This window comes from Paramacrobiotus metropolitanus, unplaced genomic scaffold, assembly GCF_019649055.1.
Source record: "Paramacrobiotus metropolitanus isolate TYO unplaced genomic scaffold, Prichtersi_v1.0 Parri_scaffold0000070, whole genome shotgun sequence".
Lineage (NCBI taxonomy): Eukaryota > Metazoa > Tardigrada > Eutardigrada > Parachela > Macrobiotidae > Paramacrobiotus > Paramacrobiotus metropolitanus.
The window spans coordinates 226,472-243,277 of NW_026570290.1; the positions used below are offsets into that span (position 1 = coordinate 226,472).

The 16,806-nt window shown below is 44.8% G+C and overlaps 4 protein-coding genes across 4 annotated transcripts; 2 read left to right on the top strand and 2 right to left on the bottom strand.

Moving 5' to 3' along the window:
* Positions 1-4,885: 4,885 nt before the first annotated feature.
* Positions 4,886-6,538, bottom strand: LOC129594679 (uncharacterized). The gene is made up of 2 exons (XM_055491450.1): positions 5,965-6,538; positions 4,886-5,305 (listed from the first exon to the last, which is right to left on the bottom strand). Exons 1-2 carry the CDS (start codon positions 6,285-6,287, stop codon positions 4,912-4,914), a joined length of 717 nt encoding a protein of 238 aa, XP_055347425.1. The 5' UTR covers positions 6,288-6,538; the 3' UTR covers positions 4,886-4,911.
* A 4,065-nt stretch (positions 6,539-10,603) lies between these two features.
* Positions 10,604-11,678, top strand: LOC129594630 (speckle-type POZ protein-like). Its single transcript, XM_055491380.1, has 2 exons — positions 10,604-10,654; positions 10,880-11,678. The coding sequence occupies exons 1-2, from the start codon at positions 10,650-10,652 to the stop codon at positions 11,676-11,678; spliced, it is 804 nt and encodes a 267-aa protein (XP_055347355.1). The 5' UTR covers positions 10,604-10,649.
* A 991-nt stretch (positions 11,679-12,669) lies between these two features.
* Positions 12,670-13,414, bottom strand: LOC129594631 (protein maternal effect lethal 26-like). The gene is made up of 2 exons (XM_055491382.1): positions 12,827-13,414; positions 12,670-12,696 (listed from the first exon to the last, which is right to left on the bottom strand). The coding sequence occupies exons 1-2, from the start codon at positions 13,412-13,414 to the stop codon at positions 12,670-12,672; spliced, it is 615 nt and encodes a 204-aa protein (XP_055347357.1).
* A 1,394-nt stretch (positions 13,415-14,808) lies between these two features.
* On the top strand, positions 14,809-16,334 carry LOC129594632 (speckle-type POZ protein-like). Its single transcript, XM_055491383.1, has 2 exons — positions 14,809-15,116; positions 15,536-16,334. The coding sequence occupies exons 1-2, from the start codon at positions 14,809-14,811 to the stop codon at positions 16,332-16,334; spliced, it is 1,107 nt and encodes a 368-aa protein (XP_055347358.1).
* The last annotated feature ends 472 nt before the right edge of the window (positions 16,335-16,806 follow it).

Consider the following 16,806-nt stretch of genomic DNA (forward strand, 5'->3'; position numbering starts at 1 on the left):
TATGGAAAAAAAGCTTATTAAAATTGCAGTCGCTCTCTTGTAGCAAAACTTTATCAGAATGAAGCAGCGGAGTTAATCTGCAAACCAGATAAGCCTTACAAGCAGTAATATTCGTATGTGCCCTACCATACAAGTCAACTAAATTTCAAACTGAATGTAATATTCTGCAATCGAATCCGCACTGCATACGATATTTAGCATTTTCGCGGATCATAAAAGACCCTTGTTCTGAACATATTTTGTAACAAACGAACGCTTTGACGCATCCGGTAAGTATGTCTCGTGGATCCGGGCAAGGGGCCATCTCTATACCTGCCACGGCTCAAACGTAGGCCTTAAGGGCACACCGCGACCGCAATGCATGAAATAAATGAAATAAATAAAAAAATCTATGATAAGATAAGGTACAGGACGGGCGCCTTCATACACCGAATAAAATTTCGTTATTACGTTCTACGCACTGCGTAGAACCCAGTCCACTGGCGGAAATCTTGATCGCTAACGGATGGCTGGATGGTCGTCATACCCACCTCTCACCCGGAAGACGTGCTGTCGCGGTTTTCTAGGTCTATGGCCATTTTTAGCGGCCCACCTGTAATAAAGGCGCAGCATGGTCCGTGTAGTGTACAAGTCATATAATTATAAAAGCTGCACGAGATTTTTGTCTTCCATTTTGATACCCGCGATATAAGCGCGCTTGCAAGCGATCGGAGCATCCATATTATGAAAAACTGTCGTTTTCTCTAGTTACGTGATGCCCATTTTCCAATGATGAACGCTTTTTTTGACGGCACCGCGACATTTCGCCGCGGACAACTAGTCGCAGGACTTTTGGTCGCAGACATTTCACCGCAAGGCCATCTCGTCGCGCGACGTTTGGTCGCAGGACATTTTGTCGGAAGACTTTATGCCGCGCGACTTTCCGTCGCATGGCCGTTTCGACGCAAAGAAATTTCGCCGGAAAGACATCTCGAGGAAGCGACATTTCGCCTATCAGATAAATGATTTATTTAACTAAATAAAAGAGTCAGAAAAGGGAAATCTAAAAACAAAACCCGACGGACAACCTTAGAAACCTAAGAAAACCTAAGAAACCTAAGAAACCTAAGAAAACCTACGAAAACCTAAGAAACCTAAGAAACCTAAGAAACCTAAGAAACCTAAGATACCTAAGAAACCTAAAAACCTAAGAAACCTAAGAAAATCTAGAACGCATAACAATACCTAAAAACTCAAAGAAAGACTAAGAAAATCTGAGAATAAGCCTACAAAAAGTGAAAATCTAATGAGAATTAAGCGAGTTGAATTATTTTGCGGCGATTAGTCGCATCGTTCGAAAAGTCCCAAGACGAATTGTCCGCGACCAGAGGTCTTGCGTCGAAATGTCGCAAAGGTAAAATGTCCCAAAGCATAATGTCCTAGACCGAATTGTCCCAGTGTCCGAATGTCCGGCGGCGAAGTGTCTTCGCGGCGAAAAGTCGCGAGTCGAGTTTGAGTGCGGCAAAATGTCACACTCCCAGTTGTCCGGGTGAGGAGACTGAACAGCATATCGGCTAACGCTGGCTCATTAGTTTGACGCGCTTTTGAATGTTTTAAACATATGCTACATTTTGCAGGAAATGCTTGCACTGTGAGCTTTCAGTATGGAATGGCTTTATGTGTCAACCGTCAGTCTGTCATCATCACTACGAGTAGTGTTACTGCTTCCGTTGACCAAAAACTTTCAAAGAATATTTTCCTATAAAAATACCGTCACAAGAACGCCGCCTTTACCAGAAAACAACCGCCCCAGAACTGTCCATTGGTCCTCAAAATTTTCGGAGTAACATATTGCATTCTAGACGACGTTGAGAAAAAAATAGAACACGGCAGCAAGCGCAGTGCTGACAAAACAATATCCGACCATAAAGTACCCGGTGTTAAGCGCATTATTCCGCAAGTCATAATTTTCCTTAGATTCTGTCACTGATGCTTTGCCTAATTCAACAGTCTCGCTTGACCTTCCTTCATGCTCCTCGTCTGCTGCAGCTTCCGATGTGATTTTGCTCCCGAGCATGTACATTACTGCATCCTTCAGTACTCCCAGGTCGAGTTGCTTCACAAGAGGTAAATAACCAGCAGCATTCGCTGCTGTCACACCGTGGGCCAGCCGTTGTTCACAGTAGCTGCGCAGATAGGTGATCCCATATTTATCCGCCATTATTAACACCTTCTCAGCGTTGCAGCAGGTGACCTTTTCCAGTTCGCATCCATACACGTAATCCAACAGAATGCCGGCGCTTTCCGCATCCACATCGTTCATTTCACAGCGGGACTGCTGTTTCTCTTGGGAATCGTGGGCCAGCATGGCGGCGAAGACCGGTGAATGGGCCATCAACAGACAACGGATGACCGGAAAGTCTTGACCGTCGCTGGAACGGAGAAGGAAATCCGCGACGTTCGGGTGCCGAATTGAACGGAAGAACTCGGTTTGCCGCTCGTAGAATTTGCCTCGGTAGGATTGTGGATCAAGCGGTATGTGGCACACGCGATGCGATACAGAATCCGTCTGCATGATAATGTCAATGCTTATGGTAAGGGAATCCTCTTGAATCTTTCGAAATAATTGCTCATGACTGATCAGTTTTGATACTCCCCATAAGCGTTGCTCATTGCTGAATAGAGCAGTGCCGATATCACGTTCCAGAAGTTTCTTCGATTGCAACTTTCCCGTGGCCAAGCTACAAATTGGTAAACAGAAGAATCAGTAGTCTGAGAATATGGCTATAATCTGGAAATCAAACAAAACAAAAGCACAATACTGATTTCTTGGAAAGGTAATACTATGTACATTTACCTTATTTGATATTTCGCAACGAAAGTCTGCTCTCCTGTGTACAACCTGGAGCCCGGTTCGGTGTCTGTAAGCTTGAGATAAGCGGTCAAGAAGCATCGTTTACTACGTGTTTCGTATGACAACACTGGGTTTTGACCCTGCGGCTCGCAGACGCAGGGTCTCAATCCGATGCGCCAGCGCCCATCACCATTGGCAAAGCCCATTTCCTGCATGGTGATCCCGGCATTCTGCAGTGGCAAAGTGTTGAAACGGTACTCTGAGATACCTTCGAGAGTCCACTTGAGAGTGCATCCCACTGTCGGCAGACTGGTGGATTCCCGTACAACGATTTTACCTGGCGCAGACATCCCGAATTCAGGAAAGAAATTAAAATCTAGCAACGAAAATAATAATAATCTAATTCATCGGTCCCTTGACACCGCTTCATTAGATCTGAGCACCTTGTTGATACTATATATAGCTAAGACGTTGATCGTAGAATTGTCAAAAATAATGTGGTCAAGTAAAGGGCACCAGTTTGTGGTCAGATACAGCCTTATGCAAAGGATTCAGCACTGCATTTCAATCTTAATGGAAGGTCCTGGTCCTGATTTTATCTTGCAACAAAAAACTCACTGCATCCGTCAGCTACATATATCACTCGTATCCTGAAAGCTAAGTCTTTTCTTTCTTACCTGACGGGTCAAGCACATTAAAACAAAAGGTAAGGCAAAACAATGCCACCTTGCTGATCGTCATTTTCAGCTCTCACTCCAGTACCTGCTCACGAAACACAAAAGCTGCGGATCTTTTAATACGCTTACGGATCCTGCACGTAACTCGTCATTGTGGCATACTTACTGTTTTCATATTCTTTATACTATTCTGATAACATGTAGAATTTTGAAAATGTACAACGAGTTTGATTTTTATCGAAAAATTTTTGCATTTAGAGGATCTAAGAATCTCATTCAGAGGGGAATTTAAATGCTAGTGTTGTACGGATTGTGGTGCCAGGTAACGTTTGAATTCGTAACAAGTCTACCATCTACGGTAGCGACAGTGACATTCATGCAGACAATAATACGTGTTAGAGTGTCAAAACAAGATTGTATTTCGACGGAAAAAAGAGATTTTTCTAATACGGCGGTAGTGCACACCTCTGGGCAGTGGACACGAGTTACGTTCAAGCGGGCCATTATTATGCGGCTCCCTGTTTTTAACAAAGTACTACGATTTTCGATTCTCGACACTTTTTCAGTACTTTATCCTTAAAAAATGGTAACGAAAAGTTGTCGAATAAGTCAAATGGTGATCCTTCAAAGGCGAATTGTTTTACGAATTAAAAGTAACTCACGGACTCACAGGAAGTAAGGTAAAAATCAGCAACAGATAAAACTGACAACAGGAAATCGAAACCAGCGAATGCACAAGGAAGCAAAATTGCCAACAGTGAAACGCCACAAACAGGAACTGGGTGATTCAGTGCTAAGAGTTACATAGTTCGAACAGAAGAACCGAAATTTCAAGGTAAAATACGTATACATGAAAACTGCGTAATGCGAGCCGGAAGTATGCCATACCTCCACTTCATTGGGGTGAAACGTTTTTCAGATTTATTTCGGATTAGTTACATGCGCGCAAAAGAAAAACAGTCCCACAGCTACAACAATCGCCAGAAATCCAACCAAAAACGACACCATGTCCGGTGAGTTGCAAGGGTTCTGCATGGACGCCTGCACAACGGGCAATCCCTTGGCTTCCTCGATGTCATCCGTTTGGGTGTCCTGTGCACGGAGGTGCGTAGTCCGGTCTGTAGCCAGCAGATACTTGGCTTCCTCAATCAATTCGTTCATCTGTCGTTGTTCAGCGAACGCCACGTACTCTCCAGCATTCTCCACATTAAGGTTACCAATCAGCAACTGCTCGCAGAATGAGCGCAGATCCATCACCGCATACTTATCGGCCATAATCAGCACCTTTTCCACATTGTCCAGATTGACCTTTGTCATGACGCATCCGTAGAGATAGTCCAACAATACGGTAACCGCTTCCCCGTCAATATCATCGACTTCACACAACGCCTCCTGCTTTTCCTAGGAATCGTGCGTCAGCATGGCGGCGAAGACCGGCGAGTGCGCCATCAGCAGAAAACGGTGCACAGAGAAGTTTTGCCCGTCCCGGGAACGAATGACAAAATCTGCGGGATGCTGCTCAGGGTGCCCGTGAAGCAGATCGGTTAAACGCTGACAGAACTGCTGCCGGTAGAGCTCATGATTAAGTGGTCTGCTGCGTACGCGAAACGAATCGACTGTGGTCTCCACGCTAACGTCCAGGGTGACGGTGATACTGTCGTCCTCTAGCTTGTCAAACAGATCCCGATGACTGATGACTTTGTGCCGCCCGTGTGATGTCGCAGTATTTGAGAGACGAGTCGAGAGCCAATCAGTGGGCGAAACAATCTGCCGCATTGTCTTTCCGGTGGCCACACTGTACAGCATCAAATAAATTACTGTAAACGGACGAATAATAGATTGTAGACAAGTAAATTACTGTAAAATCGCATTAAAAAGTTCAAGAAAAATGCAAAACTGATTTAGCAGATCTGAAATGTATTTGTACAGATAGTCTGAATCTTCCAGTAGATCAAGCCAAATAAATGAATTCGTACTCCGCAAAATTTACGCCTTGCAGCGCAACGTGTTTACAGACGCTGCATTTTGAAGTTTACGGCATACCAGAGAAAACATCAAGTAACTTATATCGAAAAGATGAAAACTTAAAAAAGTGTTTGAATTATTTTAATTATTTTCTTCTTTCTTTTATAATAAGTTATATTAACACACTCGAAATGTAGACCGTTTGGACGGCTTTGGCTAATTTTTCGAAGAATGACAAAATAGTGTCTGAATTATTTTAATTATTTTCTTCTTTCTTTTATATTGTCATTCTTCGAAAAATTAGCCAAAGCCGTCCAAACGGTCTACATTTCGAGTGTGTTAACATTACAACAAAATCCAGAAGAAAAGCATGCGCGAGCTGCGAGCATGATAAAGTAACACTAATAAGCGCTGCCCTTCTTCCACGTTATTATCGTTTATTAGGTCGCTGAGAACAGTATGTTTCTATAACACAGTGGCGTCACGCACCTTATCTGACATCCCGCACGAATCGTGTGTGGCCCCGTGTAGGACCTGGACTCCAGGTCCATGTCAGTCAAGAACAGATAGGCTGCCAAACTGTAACCATCGACTCCTGGATGTTCCGGATCCACACGACAGACTTGCAGTCCAGTACGCCAGCGGCCTACCCAGTCGGTCATTCCCAGTTCAGCCATAGTAACTCCGGCGTTAAGCATCATGGCCGTATCATAACGATGCAGAAGAATGCCTTCCACAGTCCACTGGAGCGTAAATTTCACTTGCTGGTGAACTGAGTGTTCCCGCACAACGATTTTGGATTGACACGCCATAATCAAGATGAGAGATATGAATACTGCTACAGTGCTACAAGTTACAAAGTAGGATACTCGACCGTCACAGACTAACAGCCACGGTATGGAAAAATTTAAACCAGACGTTTAGCAGGAGATATTGAGAAAACCAGAGGAACGAACTGTTCACTCCACCAGCGAAACGGAACCAGAGGAATCAAGAGAACTGACGTTCTTACTTCTTATTTTGTGCACAGGGTCTTGGCGTCTTGCACTGATTGTGAGGCGAAGTCTTCATCATCACACTGTCAGCGAAAGCCGTAACTAGTTTCTGCACTTTCAGTCGCAGAAAGACGATCAAGTGCAATACGGCTAGCCACCTTGGGACGGCAGCCAATTAACATTGAACACCACCCATGGCACCCATTCAAATTAGCAAATTCGGATGTTGGAGTTGGTTATCTGTTAATTATCCAACCTTAAACATCCGCCGCTTGTTCTATTTTTGAACCATTCCAAATTTCCAACTAGTACGCAAGGAGATGAGAAAAAAAGAACATCTCTCAGTATCTGGCAGAGAGGTGTTGGCTGCGACTGGCGTATTTTGCGAGCCAAAGAAGATGACAGGATGTCGGGATTTCCCTTTTCGCGCCTCTCGTTGTCGTAAGGGTGTTCGCCGGCCGGGTGTTCGCGAGTCGACGCCTGAGGGCACAAGTGGGCGGTGGGCTGCATCCGCTTGAAATTGGCCTACAGTTTTGGTGAAAGCGTGGAGATTTGCAGAAGGGTGTCCACAGAGCCACGTCGTTAAACTTTCTATGATCTACTGTATTCGGTTGCTACTATGCTCAAGGGAACGCCTGCCCTTCCCGGCTTCACCCGCGGCCCGCCTCGTTTGCAAGAACCTTGGACGTGGTATAAGACTTTCATAAACAGTTTCACGCAAGACTTGGAAAGAGCCTTTAATGACTCGTGTCAACGAGAACACCGGCATATGACTTGTTAAGCGCTGTACAGTAAGTACTTACTTTCTCGTGGGTATAACTTTTTTTGGGTCGGCGTTACTTACTCACCGTTCCTCGCTCGTTATTTACATATTTCTCCCCTCCTCTTGCAAATAACGGCAATGCCAAACTGTGTTTATTTAGCACCTAAGCGTACGTATTTCTGCCACGTTTAATATTAATCCTGTCGGTTACACGCTAAACGACTAGAAGCAGATGCATACGAGGGCGTATGCGGTGCGCTGCGGAACTGCTTTGCACGCTGACGTCGATCATTACGGTGATGGAGTCGTCACGGATTTTGCGAAACAAATCCCCGTGGCTGATTAGCTTGTTTTGGCCCCAACAAAATTTTAAGTAATTGAATTCACCAAAGAATGTGTGTAGTTCTAGAGGAATCTCCGACAATGAGTTTCCGGTGGCCAGACTATTAAACACAAAATATTCTTCGTATTGCCGTAAAACAGAAGAAAAACGTGAATTTATTTTTGCACAAGTACAGATGGCTCGCCGGAAGCTTTATTCAATAGATAGTTTAAAAAAGGTATTTACCTTCTAAAAAACTATTTTCAAAACCTCGTATACTTGTACATGTACATAGGTAATTTGCTTGTACGCATACAATGAAACACGCGGCATTTTTGTACGCAACACCCGTACCCACCTGATACGATATTTAGCTCGGAAAGTATATTGTTGTCCCGTGAAGGACGTGGAAGCGGGTTCGGTGTCGGTGAGCTTTAAATAAGCAGCTAGGGAGCAGTGTTTCTGTCGCACCTCGTACGGCAGAGCATGGTTTTGATCCAAGGGCTCGGAAAAGCAAGGTATCAATGCAATACGCCACCGTCCATCAGCGTGGGGAAGATTCAACTCCTGCATGGTAATGCCGGCATTCTGCTCCAACCGAGTACTGTAGCGATATCCTGAGAATCCATTGAGTGTCTATTTGAGGGTAAACTCGACCGTCTTCAGGTCGCTACGTTCCTGCACAATAATTTTAGATGGCGACGACATCATTGAGGATTCATACACAAACAGAACAAGCAAATCGAGAAGCTGGAAAAATACTCGGTCAAGCTTTAAATTTCTGCGTTTTTTCGTGGTATCACTGGTTCAGAAAGACACAGCTGAGGTGATAATTGAGTTGATCGGTAAATTATACAAGAAAACAGTCAACTACTGGAATTCAAGCACAAGCATAGCTGCAGGGCCACAGTTTGTGATAAATAAACCGATTCAATGCTACGTTTTTGATCTGTAATGTAAATCTGATCTGTAAATATAATTTTTTTTGGGCAAAGGCCATCAGTGTAACAAAAGTGCATACGCGTAATACTACTTAAAATGATACAAGTTTAAACGTTAAAAAAACAACCAAAATCGTTATCGCCGTCAAAAATCCTAGGACGCATATTCAAGGTGCCCAAAACAGCGGCAGCGTTTCCTTTTACTACAGCCAGACTTAATCTCTGCTTCAAAAATGCAGTAGAACGAGGTTCCCCGGTCACGTCGCGAATCTTTCTGCCAGCGAAACGGATGAGCTCCATAAAATCCGAACCGAATGTGCCAAAAGTTTCGACTGCCAAGGCGTAAAACAGGTAACCCATCCTTTCCACGTGGGCGTATTTACGGCGTTTGCAGTCTTCGGCCATATGTGCAACACTACCGGATGCGCTCGCACTTGCCCGGACATGCGATGCAGCTACTGTGTCCCAGCATGTGGCGTCCCATACGAGCGCCTTACCATCCCGTACCGGCACCAAGGTCATGCCGTCTGGCCGCGTGTTATCTTTGCCTGACAGTCCGAGTGGCTCGCTTTGACATGGATACCCAGCATGCTCCAAAGCCCGCTTTGTTTCAGCATTTAGTTCGGTATGTCTAGACCATCTGCCTCTGCTGCTGGAACAAGAAAGGCCATGGTGGCCGTTCGTTTCTACATGGCTTCCGCAGTTCACACAATCGTGTTCTTCTACTACTGGAAGTCCAAAACGAAGTGCCACGCCGATTCGTACTTCTTCGTCCCGCAACGTACGTAGGTTTGGAGCAGGCAACGCATTTAGCCATGCGCCCGAGTCGCGATGCATCGCAGCTAGCATCACCGCTCTGTTCGTTTCGTCGGTGGTGGTCAGCCTCAGTGATAACACAACTTTATCAATCGTCGGTTTATCCCATGCAAATTGGAACTTGCGCTGCTCTGTAACTGGAGGTTCACACTTCGACTCTTCCATCCAGCGTTGTATAACCGGCTCGAGATGTTCTTCCGTTGCGGGGCGATAGATTTCTGAGACCAGGGATATTACCGAGTACGCCGATGCCAAAAAGGCAGGAAACACTAGCGACTTGGCACTCCGAAGTCCCATTCCTCCGTCCCTGATAGGAAGCGACATCTGGGTCCACTGTGCATCGTTCACGCGGATATTAAGGATGGACTGCAGGCCAACGCGGACAGCATCATCAATGCCTTCAGTTAATGCCGGGTGCTCATAGCATCTGCCTGCGCGGAAACCGTACAACAGTTTAGGTATCAACAGGCAGTTTCTTAAGAGGTACAGGCCGTAATGTGCTGGAATTATTTTCAATCGCGAAATGAAGTATTGCAGCTGCTCGGTTTTGTTCCGTAGAAAAACATCACATGCAGCTGATGTCAAAGGAGCCCCAAGCAGGACAAATTCTTCTTCCTTGGCGACAGTCATCTCCGGGAACGCGTTTAACACACGCTGGACAGCATGGAGACGATCCGCACCGAAACGTCCCACACTGTACACTTCGCATTTAGCCATTTAGCCAGATCTGTAAATTATTGTCCTGCTTCTGAGCTGATTGCATGTGCAATGTGCATCGTGCTGTTCAACAGTATCCGTATCCGTTAGACAGGTCGCGCGTATCCTGGAAGATAGTTCGTTTTGACTTTACAGGACATACATAAAGGCCAAAAGTTCAAAACGTAATAATATACAACGGCACCCGTCAATTTTAATTTGTATGCGTGCCATCTGATCGTCAAATAAGAAAACTGTTGCGATCCTTTCAGTAGTGAAACTTCGAATATTCGGGTTTTTTAATCTGCATTTGCAAGCTGAACGTTCGGTTAAGCATAATGAGACCAAAATTTATTAAGGACGAGTCAAACCGTATCGCCGTGCCCTTTACTTTGGAATGGACGATCCAGAATGTGGAAACGTACAAAACCAGCCCGCTAATGATGTTCAGCACCGGCACCACCGTACACGACCTGGGGTTGCCTGGCTACGCAGCGCGCTGGCGGATTGCCTTCACAGGCGGCTATCAATCGCTGGATCGTCCCCAGACTAAATGCTTGTCGGTATATTTGGCTCTCACCGACGAAGATGTGCAGTCTCGGGGTTATACCGGTCAAACAGAAATACAGGCGCAGTATAAAATGAGGTCAGTACTGACCTCAACGCATTTCTGGTTAGCCCTGCCAAAGTTTTTGTTATCACAATTTTTATCTTTCTGGTTTTAAAAGTTTAACTGAAAATTTTTATTGTTTTTTTTCTTCACATTTAGTCTTTTCATTTTCAATACTTTTTACTATCCAGATTTTTGCAAGTTTCAATTTGAAATGTACATCTTGATTTCCTTTTTTATTTTAATTTTCTTTCGAAATAGAATCCTCACCGGCAAAGCCACCCAAACCATAATCTCCGAAATGCCTGAAATTTCGCCGGTCAAAACGTTTACATTAACCGTTAATCTACGAGGTTTCGCAGCGTGCCTGGACCACGACCATGTGTTTGGCGCTGGTGCATCAAAACCCCTGAAGGACGACACCATAACCATCGTTGTGGAAGCTCGCATGTACACCGGTACAGGAACTGTACAGAAACCGGCACCGGCATCTTTTTTCAGTTCCAAATTGGACAACTTCGTCAAGCGTTACACCGACATGTTAAAATCCGAGCACTTTCGCAGCACCACCGATTTCACTCTGCAGTCCGTCGACGGGACTGAGTTCCGTGTACACCGCTTCCAGTTGATGGCGCATTCGCCGGTCTTCGCCGCCATGCTGACGCATGATTCGCAGGAGAAACAGAGTGGACGCTGTGAACTGGCGGATATCGACAAGGAAACCGTGGAAATTCTTGTGGACTATCTGTATGGAGGAGAAGCACCCAACGTCACCAGCAGCAATGCCGAGAAGATCCTGTCTGTGGCCGACAAGTATGAGATGCTGGATTTAAGTGCGCACTGTGTGCAGATTTTATGCGATAGTGTCAGTGTGGACAATGCCGTACATCTGCTCATTCTGGCGCGTCAGCGGAATTTAACTGCGTTAACCGAAGCGGCCCTGGCTTTCATCGGTGGCCATATGGAAACGGTCCTTCATGATGCTGCAATGGAGGAAATTGGAAAACTGGACCTACAAGCCATGCAGGCTATTATGAAGCACTGCGGAAAGGGCAAATAGGAAGCGTTGCATGTTCGTGCTGGAATTTTAGCATTTGTACCTGGTTTCAGCATTTGTACCAGATTTTGTTTAACTATGCGCCTTTTTACAGATTAAGCGGCCAACCGCTGGGTCTATAACTTGCTGCATTGTTATTGTTACTTCAGGTACAATTTTCTAATATGCAAAAGTTTGATGGGTTTCATCTGTAATTCATTTGAATATTTCCACGTTTGGATAGCCAACTTTTCTCTGATAAAATAAATCCAGATTGCTTTGTTTCCTCACAGCCGAAAAACAAGCGTCTTTTGATGCGGGGCCGGTATCATCCGTACCGCCCCGTTAAACGATCCTCCTGAAACCGTTGCAGTGAACAACTTCCCGACCTTTGCAAACACTAGTGATGATGCGCAGTCGGTGTGATGTAGCAGCTGGAAATGGGAATTCGATCGACAAAATAGAACTCTTTATAATAGCAGAGTACTGTACGCAGACCAGCACAACGCGTACCCCGCACAATGGCCGAAAATACCAAAAAGCCGGAATCAAGTTGTGTGACACGATAAAATGGTTCTGCCTTTCTATACTTCTACGGTTCAGATTTATCTGTCATGCATTCATCTTGTTCGCAGTAGCTGGAATCAGGCAGTCTGCTGGATAGAACAAATTGAATAATTTTTACCCGCTTGTCGATCGATTAAGCGGTTTATTTAATTTCGCATATTAATGGTAAATAATTGCTGTGGCATTAATAAGATAAATATTAGTGGTGTTTGACGCGAACACAAACTATGGAGCGTTTTAAGTGTTACCTTGTTTTTAGCTGATGCAAATACACGGAATCACTCTTCTCCAGCTTTAGGCGCAACATCATAATATTTGATAATGTATGTTTTATACAGTACTTGTGTCATTCAGTTTTGGGGGATCGTAGTTCTAACAAAACAGCCATTCGAAATTTCCTCGCATTTTTCCCAACATCAAAATTGTTATCCTAACAAGTTTTTTTAGCTTACATTTTTCCGAGAAAAATGTTAAACTGCAGAGTTCAAAAGAAAATAGAACACAACGGCTACCATAACGCTGCCAACAAAATATCCGACCCAGAGCAAAGCCGTGCTTAGCGCAGCTTTCGACATGCCGGATGTTTTCGTACTAATTGTCCCAACGATTGAGGCTTGGCTGAACTTCGAAGCTTTGGTCAATTTGTCGAGTGCAGCATCTGCTGCCGCTGGCGGTATGCTATCTCTTTTGATGACGAACAGCGCTGCTTTCTTCAGCACAGACAGGTCGAGCTGTTCCGCAAGAGCCAGATACTTTGCAGCATTCATTTCTGTCACACCGTTGGCCAGCCAGTGTTCACAATAGCCGCGCAAGTCGATAATGGCATACTTGACCGCCATTATCATCGCCTTCTCCGCGTTGGCGTCGTTGACCTTTGCCAGCCCGCATCCATTAACATAGTCTAGCAGAATGCCCACGCTCTCTGTATCCACATCATCCAGTTCACAGCGTGATTGCTCTTTCTCTTTGGAATCATGGGTCAGCATGGCGGCGAAGACCGGTGAATGGGCCATGAGGAGATAGCGGCTGACGGGAAACTCTTCCCCGTTGCTGGAACGGATCACAAAATCCGCCGCATGCTGAGGAAGAATGGAGCATAGATACTCAGTTTGCCGTTGGTAGAATTTGCGCTGGTAGGATTGTGGATCCAGCGGCATTTGGCGCACGCGCTGCGATCCGGAATTGGTCTGCATGCTGACGTCGATACTTATGGTAAGGGAGTCATTTTGGATCTTTCGAAACAAATCCTCATGGCTGATAAAGTTCGCAATGCCCCATACACTTTGCGCGCTGTTAAATGCAGCAAAGTAAGTGCCAGAATCCGAAGAAATCGGCAATAAAGGTCTTCCTGTTTCCAATCTACAAATTACCAAAAATACAGTATTTTTGAAATCTTCTCTAGGTAGAAGGTGTACTTACTAGAAACAAAAAGCATTCATGTGAAAGACAATCGAAACATTCGTAGGAAATTTAAAATTCTTACAGTACAGTCCTGTTCCTCTGGTATTCTATTTTATTGAAATCGTTTATAAATTATAGTTGGTTTTCGATAATACCTGAACATACGTATACAACTTCTGTAAACAAAATCAGAATTACTCTAACCTGATAACTTAATATAATGCTATATACAATAATAAATTAACCTACCGCACTCCCTAATTTGGATAAACTCATTTATTTCTACCGGGACAATAACCATAAGATGTAATCTTCAGCACATAAAAGTACAGATACCTCATATGATATTTCGCTATGAAAGTCTGTTGTCCCGTGTACGTCGTGGTGCCGGGCGCGATGTCCGTAACCGCGAGATAGACGGCCAGGAAACATCCTTTCTGCCGGGTCTCATACGACATCACAGCGTTTCGATCATGCGGGCGATCAGGGCGTCACTCCAATACACCACCGCCCGTCAGCATTGGGCATGCCCAGTTCCGGCATGGGGATGCCGACACTGAGCAGCCGTGCGGTAGTGGAACGGTATTCTGAAAGACCTTTGAGTGTCCAGCTAAGGGTGAATTCCACACCTGTCAGGTCGGTGCATTCTCGCACAATTTTTTTGGATGGCGGAGGCATCATTACGAACGCGCAGCACACTACAACAGCTGAAGTAATTAACGGACAAAACTTCAATTTAGATTACTCACGTGTCGCCGACACCACTTCACTGGCACGAAGCTACAGGGCCGATAAGTAAAGTTGATCGATGCATACAAACAAAACCAAGAACCAAGTTGATAAAAATTTTATGCAACCACTGAGCTTAGAGTTTTGACCGGTAATCGAGGTCCGGGTTTTGATCCGATTGTGGAACAGATGCTTCATTATATCCGTGCAATAGGTCACGCACATCCTGAAAGATGGATCGTATTTAACATGGAGGCCACAGCATGAAAATTTGCCAAAGCGTATTCCACACAAAAAATCTAGTCGTTTCTCAGTTTTTATACTACCTGCCCACGAACCACGAAAACTGTCAAAGCATTCTTCTATCGGATGATTGTTGGTGTTTTTACTGCGAACATTCGCCACTCACATCTTGTTTTCTCATTTGTTAGCAAGTTGTCACAGCGGTTTAAGCATCATGAGGTCAAAATTAATTAAAGACGAGTCAAACCGCACATCCGTGCCCTTCACCCTGGAATGGACGATCCAGAACGTGGCAACGTACAAAACCGACCCACGGAGAATGTTCAGTACCGGCACTACCTTACGCGCCATGGGATTGTCGGAATACGCTGCGCGCTGGCGGATTAGCTTCAAGTGCGGCTACCAATCATTGGATCGTCCCGAGGCCACTTACTTCTCGGCATTCCTGGCCCTCACTGACGAAGATGTGCAGTCGCAGGGTTATACCGGTCCAAAAGAAATCCAGGCGCAATACCGTTTAAAGTCAGTACAGATACATATCGATATCGCTTTACTAACCTAGCCATATGAAGTTACGAGTTTCTTTATATTCTATTTAATTATGTACAGAAAGTCAGTATTAGTTTTTATTTTTTTTTATATTTATTTACTTTCAAGACGGTTAAATTCAAGACGGTTCGGTGGTTAACACAGTATTTGTGTGGAAACGAGCTGTGAGCTGAAGCTCGTTGAACGTAACCGTCTGCTCTGAAGCGAATAATTAATACCAACTGCAAGTTATTAAATTATTTTTCATTTCGCGATAACTGAACAAGTTGTTTATAATTCCGCGTTACACAAAACAGTAGCCACTAGGTTATCGCAAATTTCCGGTAATCAATCTGCCGCTGTAAATGCTGATATAATCATATACTTGCCTGATCGCTTTCTAACTGAAACAGAGTGCTCACCGGAAAAGTAAACAAGGTCACCATCTACGAAATGGCAGCGAAATCGGCGATAAGGACGTTTTCATCAGCGCTCTGCCTGTGGGGCTACCCAACGCTTCTGAATCACGAAGATGTGTTCGGCAAGGGCGCGACAAAGGCATTACAAGACGACACTATCACCATCGTTGTGGATGCTGCTATGTTTACCGGCACGGAAACGGTTCAGAAACCCGCACCGGAATATCTTCTCTCATCGAAGTTGGACGAATTCGTCAAGCGCCACACCGACATGTTAAAATCCGAGCACTTTCGCAGCACCACCGATTTCACTCTGCAGTCCGTCGACGGGACTGAGTTCCGTGTACACCGCTTCCAGTTGATGACGCATTCGCCGGTCTTCGCCGCCATGCTGACGCATGATTCGCAGGAGAAACAGAGTGGACGCTGTGAACTGGCGGATATCGACAAGGAAACCGTGGAAATTCTTGTGGATTATCTTTACGGAGGAGAGGCACCAAAGTTAACCGTCAGCAATGCTGAGAAGACGCTGCATATGGCCGACCAGTATCAGATTATGGATTTGAGTGCGGCGTGTGAGCAGATTTTATGCGATGGTGTCAGTGTGGACAATGCCGTGCATCTGCTTATTCTGGCCCGTCAGCGGAATTTAACTGCGTTAACCGATGCCGCCCTGGCTTTCATCGGTGACCACATGGAAACAGTCTTGCATGATGCCGCAATGGAGGAAATTGGAAAACTGGACCTACAAGCCATACAGGCCATTATGAAGCACTGCGGAAAAGGCAAATAGCAATTTATTCTAATATTTTAAAACTGTAGCGAGTGTTCAAAGATTTGTAGCGCCCAGTAACGTCGTCATCCAGCACGTTTTTGTGTTTGATTTTTTTCATGGTATTTTACATGCTCCTGTTTTATTAGGCCCAAGCACACGTAAGCGTACATCCACCTTTTTCACTGCGAGTTAAAGCATTTTATTACGTGTTTCATCCATGGAGTAAGCGTTTCATTTGATCTGGTAATACGTATTACCGTAAGGATGTACGATCATACTATCATTATTTACCTAAACGTACTATCATTATTTACCAAAACACCACTCAGGAACTGTTGATCGATGGTTTCTTGCTTAATTAAATTTTTATCACGATGGTTTTATAGCGGACTTAACCTGTTATAATAAATTGCGACTGTCTTGTCTCGTTACAAATACCACGAATAACAAGAAAACCAGCTTCTCTGTATACGGTGCCAGTAAGTACCAT

Excerpts from the sequence above, each read along its gene's own strand:
- LOC129594679 (XM_055491450.1), bottom strand. The coding sequence starts at position 6,287 with ATGGCGTGTCAATCCAAAATCGTTGTGCGGGAACACTCAGTTCACCAG. Across the intron at positions 5,306-5,964 it reads CGTGCGGGATGTCAGATAAG|TGTGGCCACCGGAAAGACAA; the intron begins GTGCGTGACGCC and ends GATGCTGTACAG.
- LOC129594631 (XM_055491382.1), bottom strand. The coding sequence starts at position 13,414 with ATGCAGACCAATTCCGGATCGCAGCGCGTGCGCCAAATGCCGCTGGAT. Across the intron at positions 12,697-12,826 it reads AGTTCAGCCAAGCCTCAATC|TTTAACATTTTTCTCGGAAA; the intron begins GTTGGGACAATT and ends TGAACTCTGCAG.
- LOC129594632 (XM_055491383.1), top strand. The coding sequence starts at position 14,809 with ATGAGGTCAAAATTAATTAAAGACGAGTCAAACCGCACATCCGTGCCC. Across the intron at positions 15,117-15,535 it reads CAGGCGCAATACCGTTTAAA|AGTGCTCACCGGAAAAGTAA; the intron begins GTCAGTACAGAT and ends TAACTGAAACAG.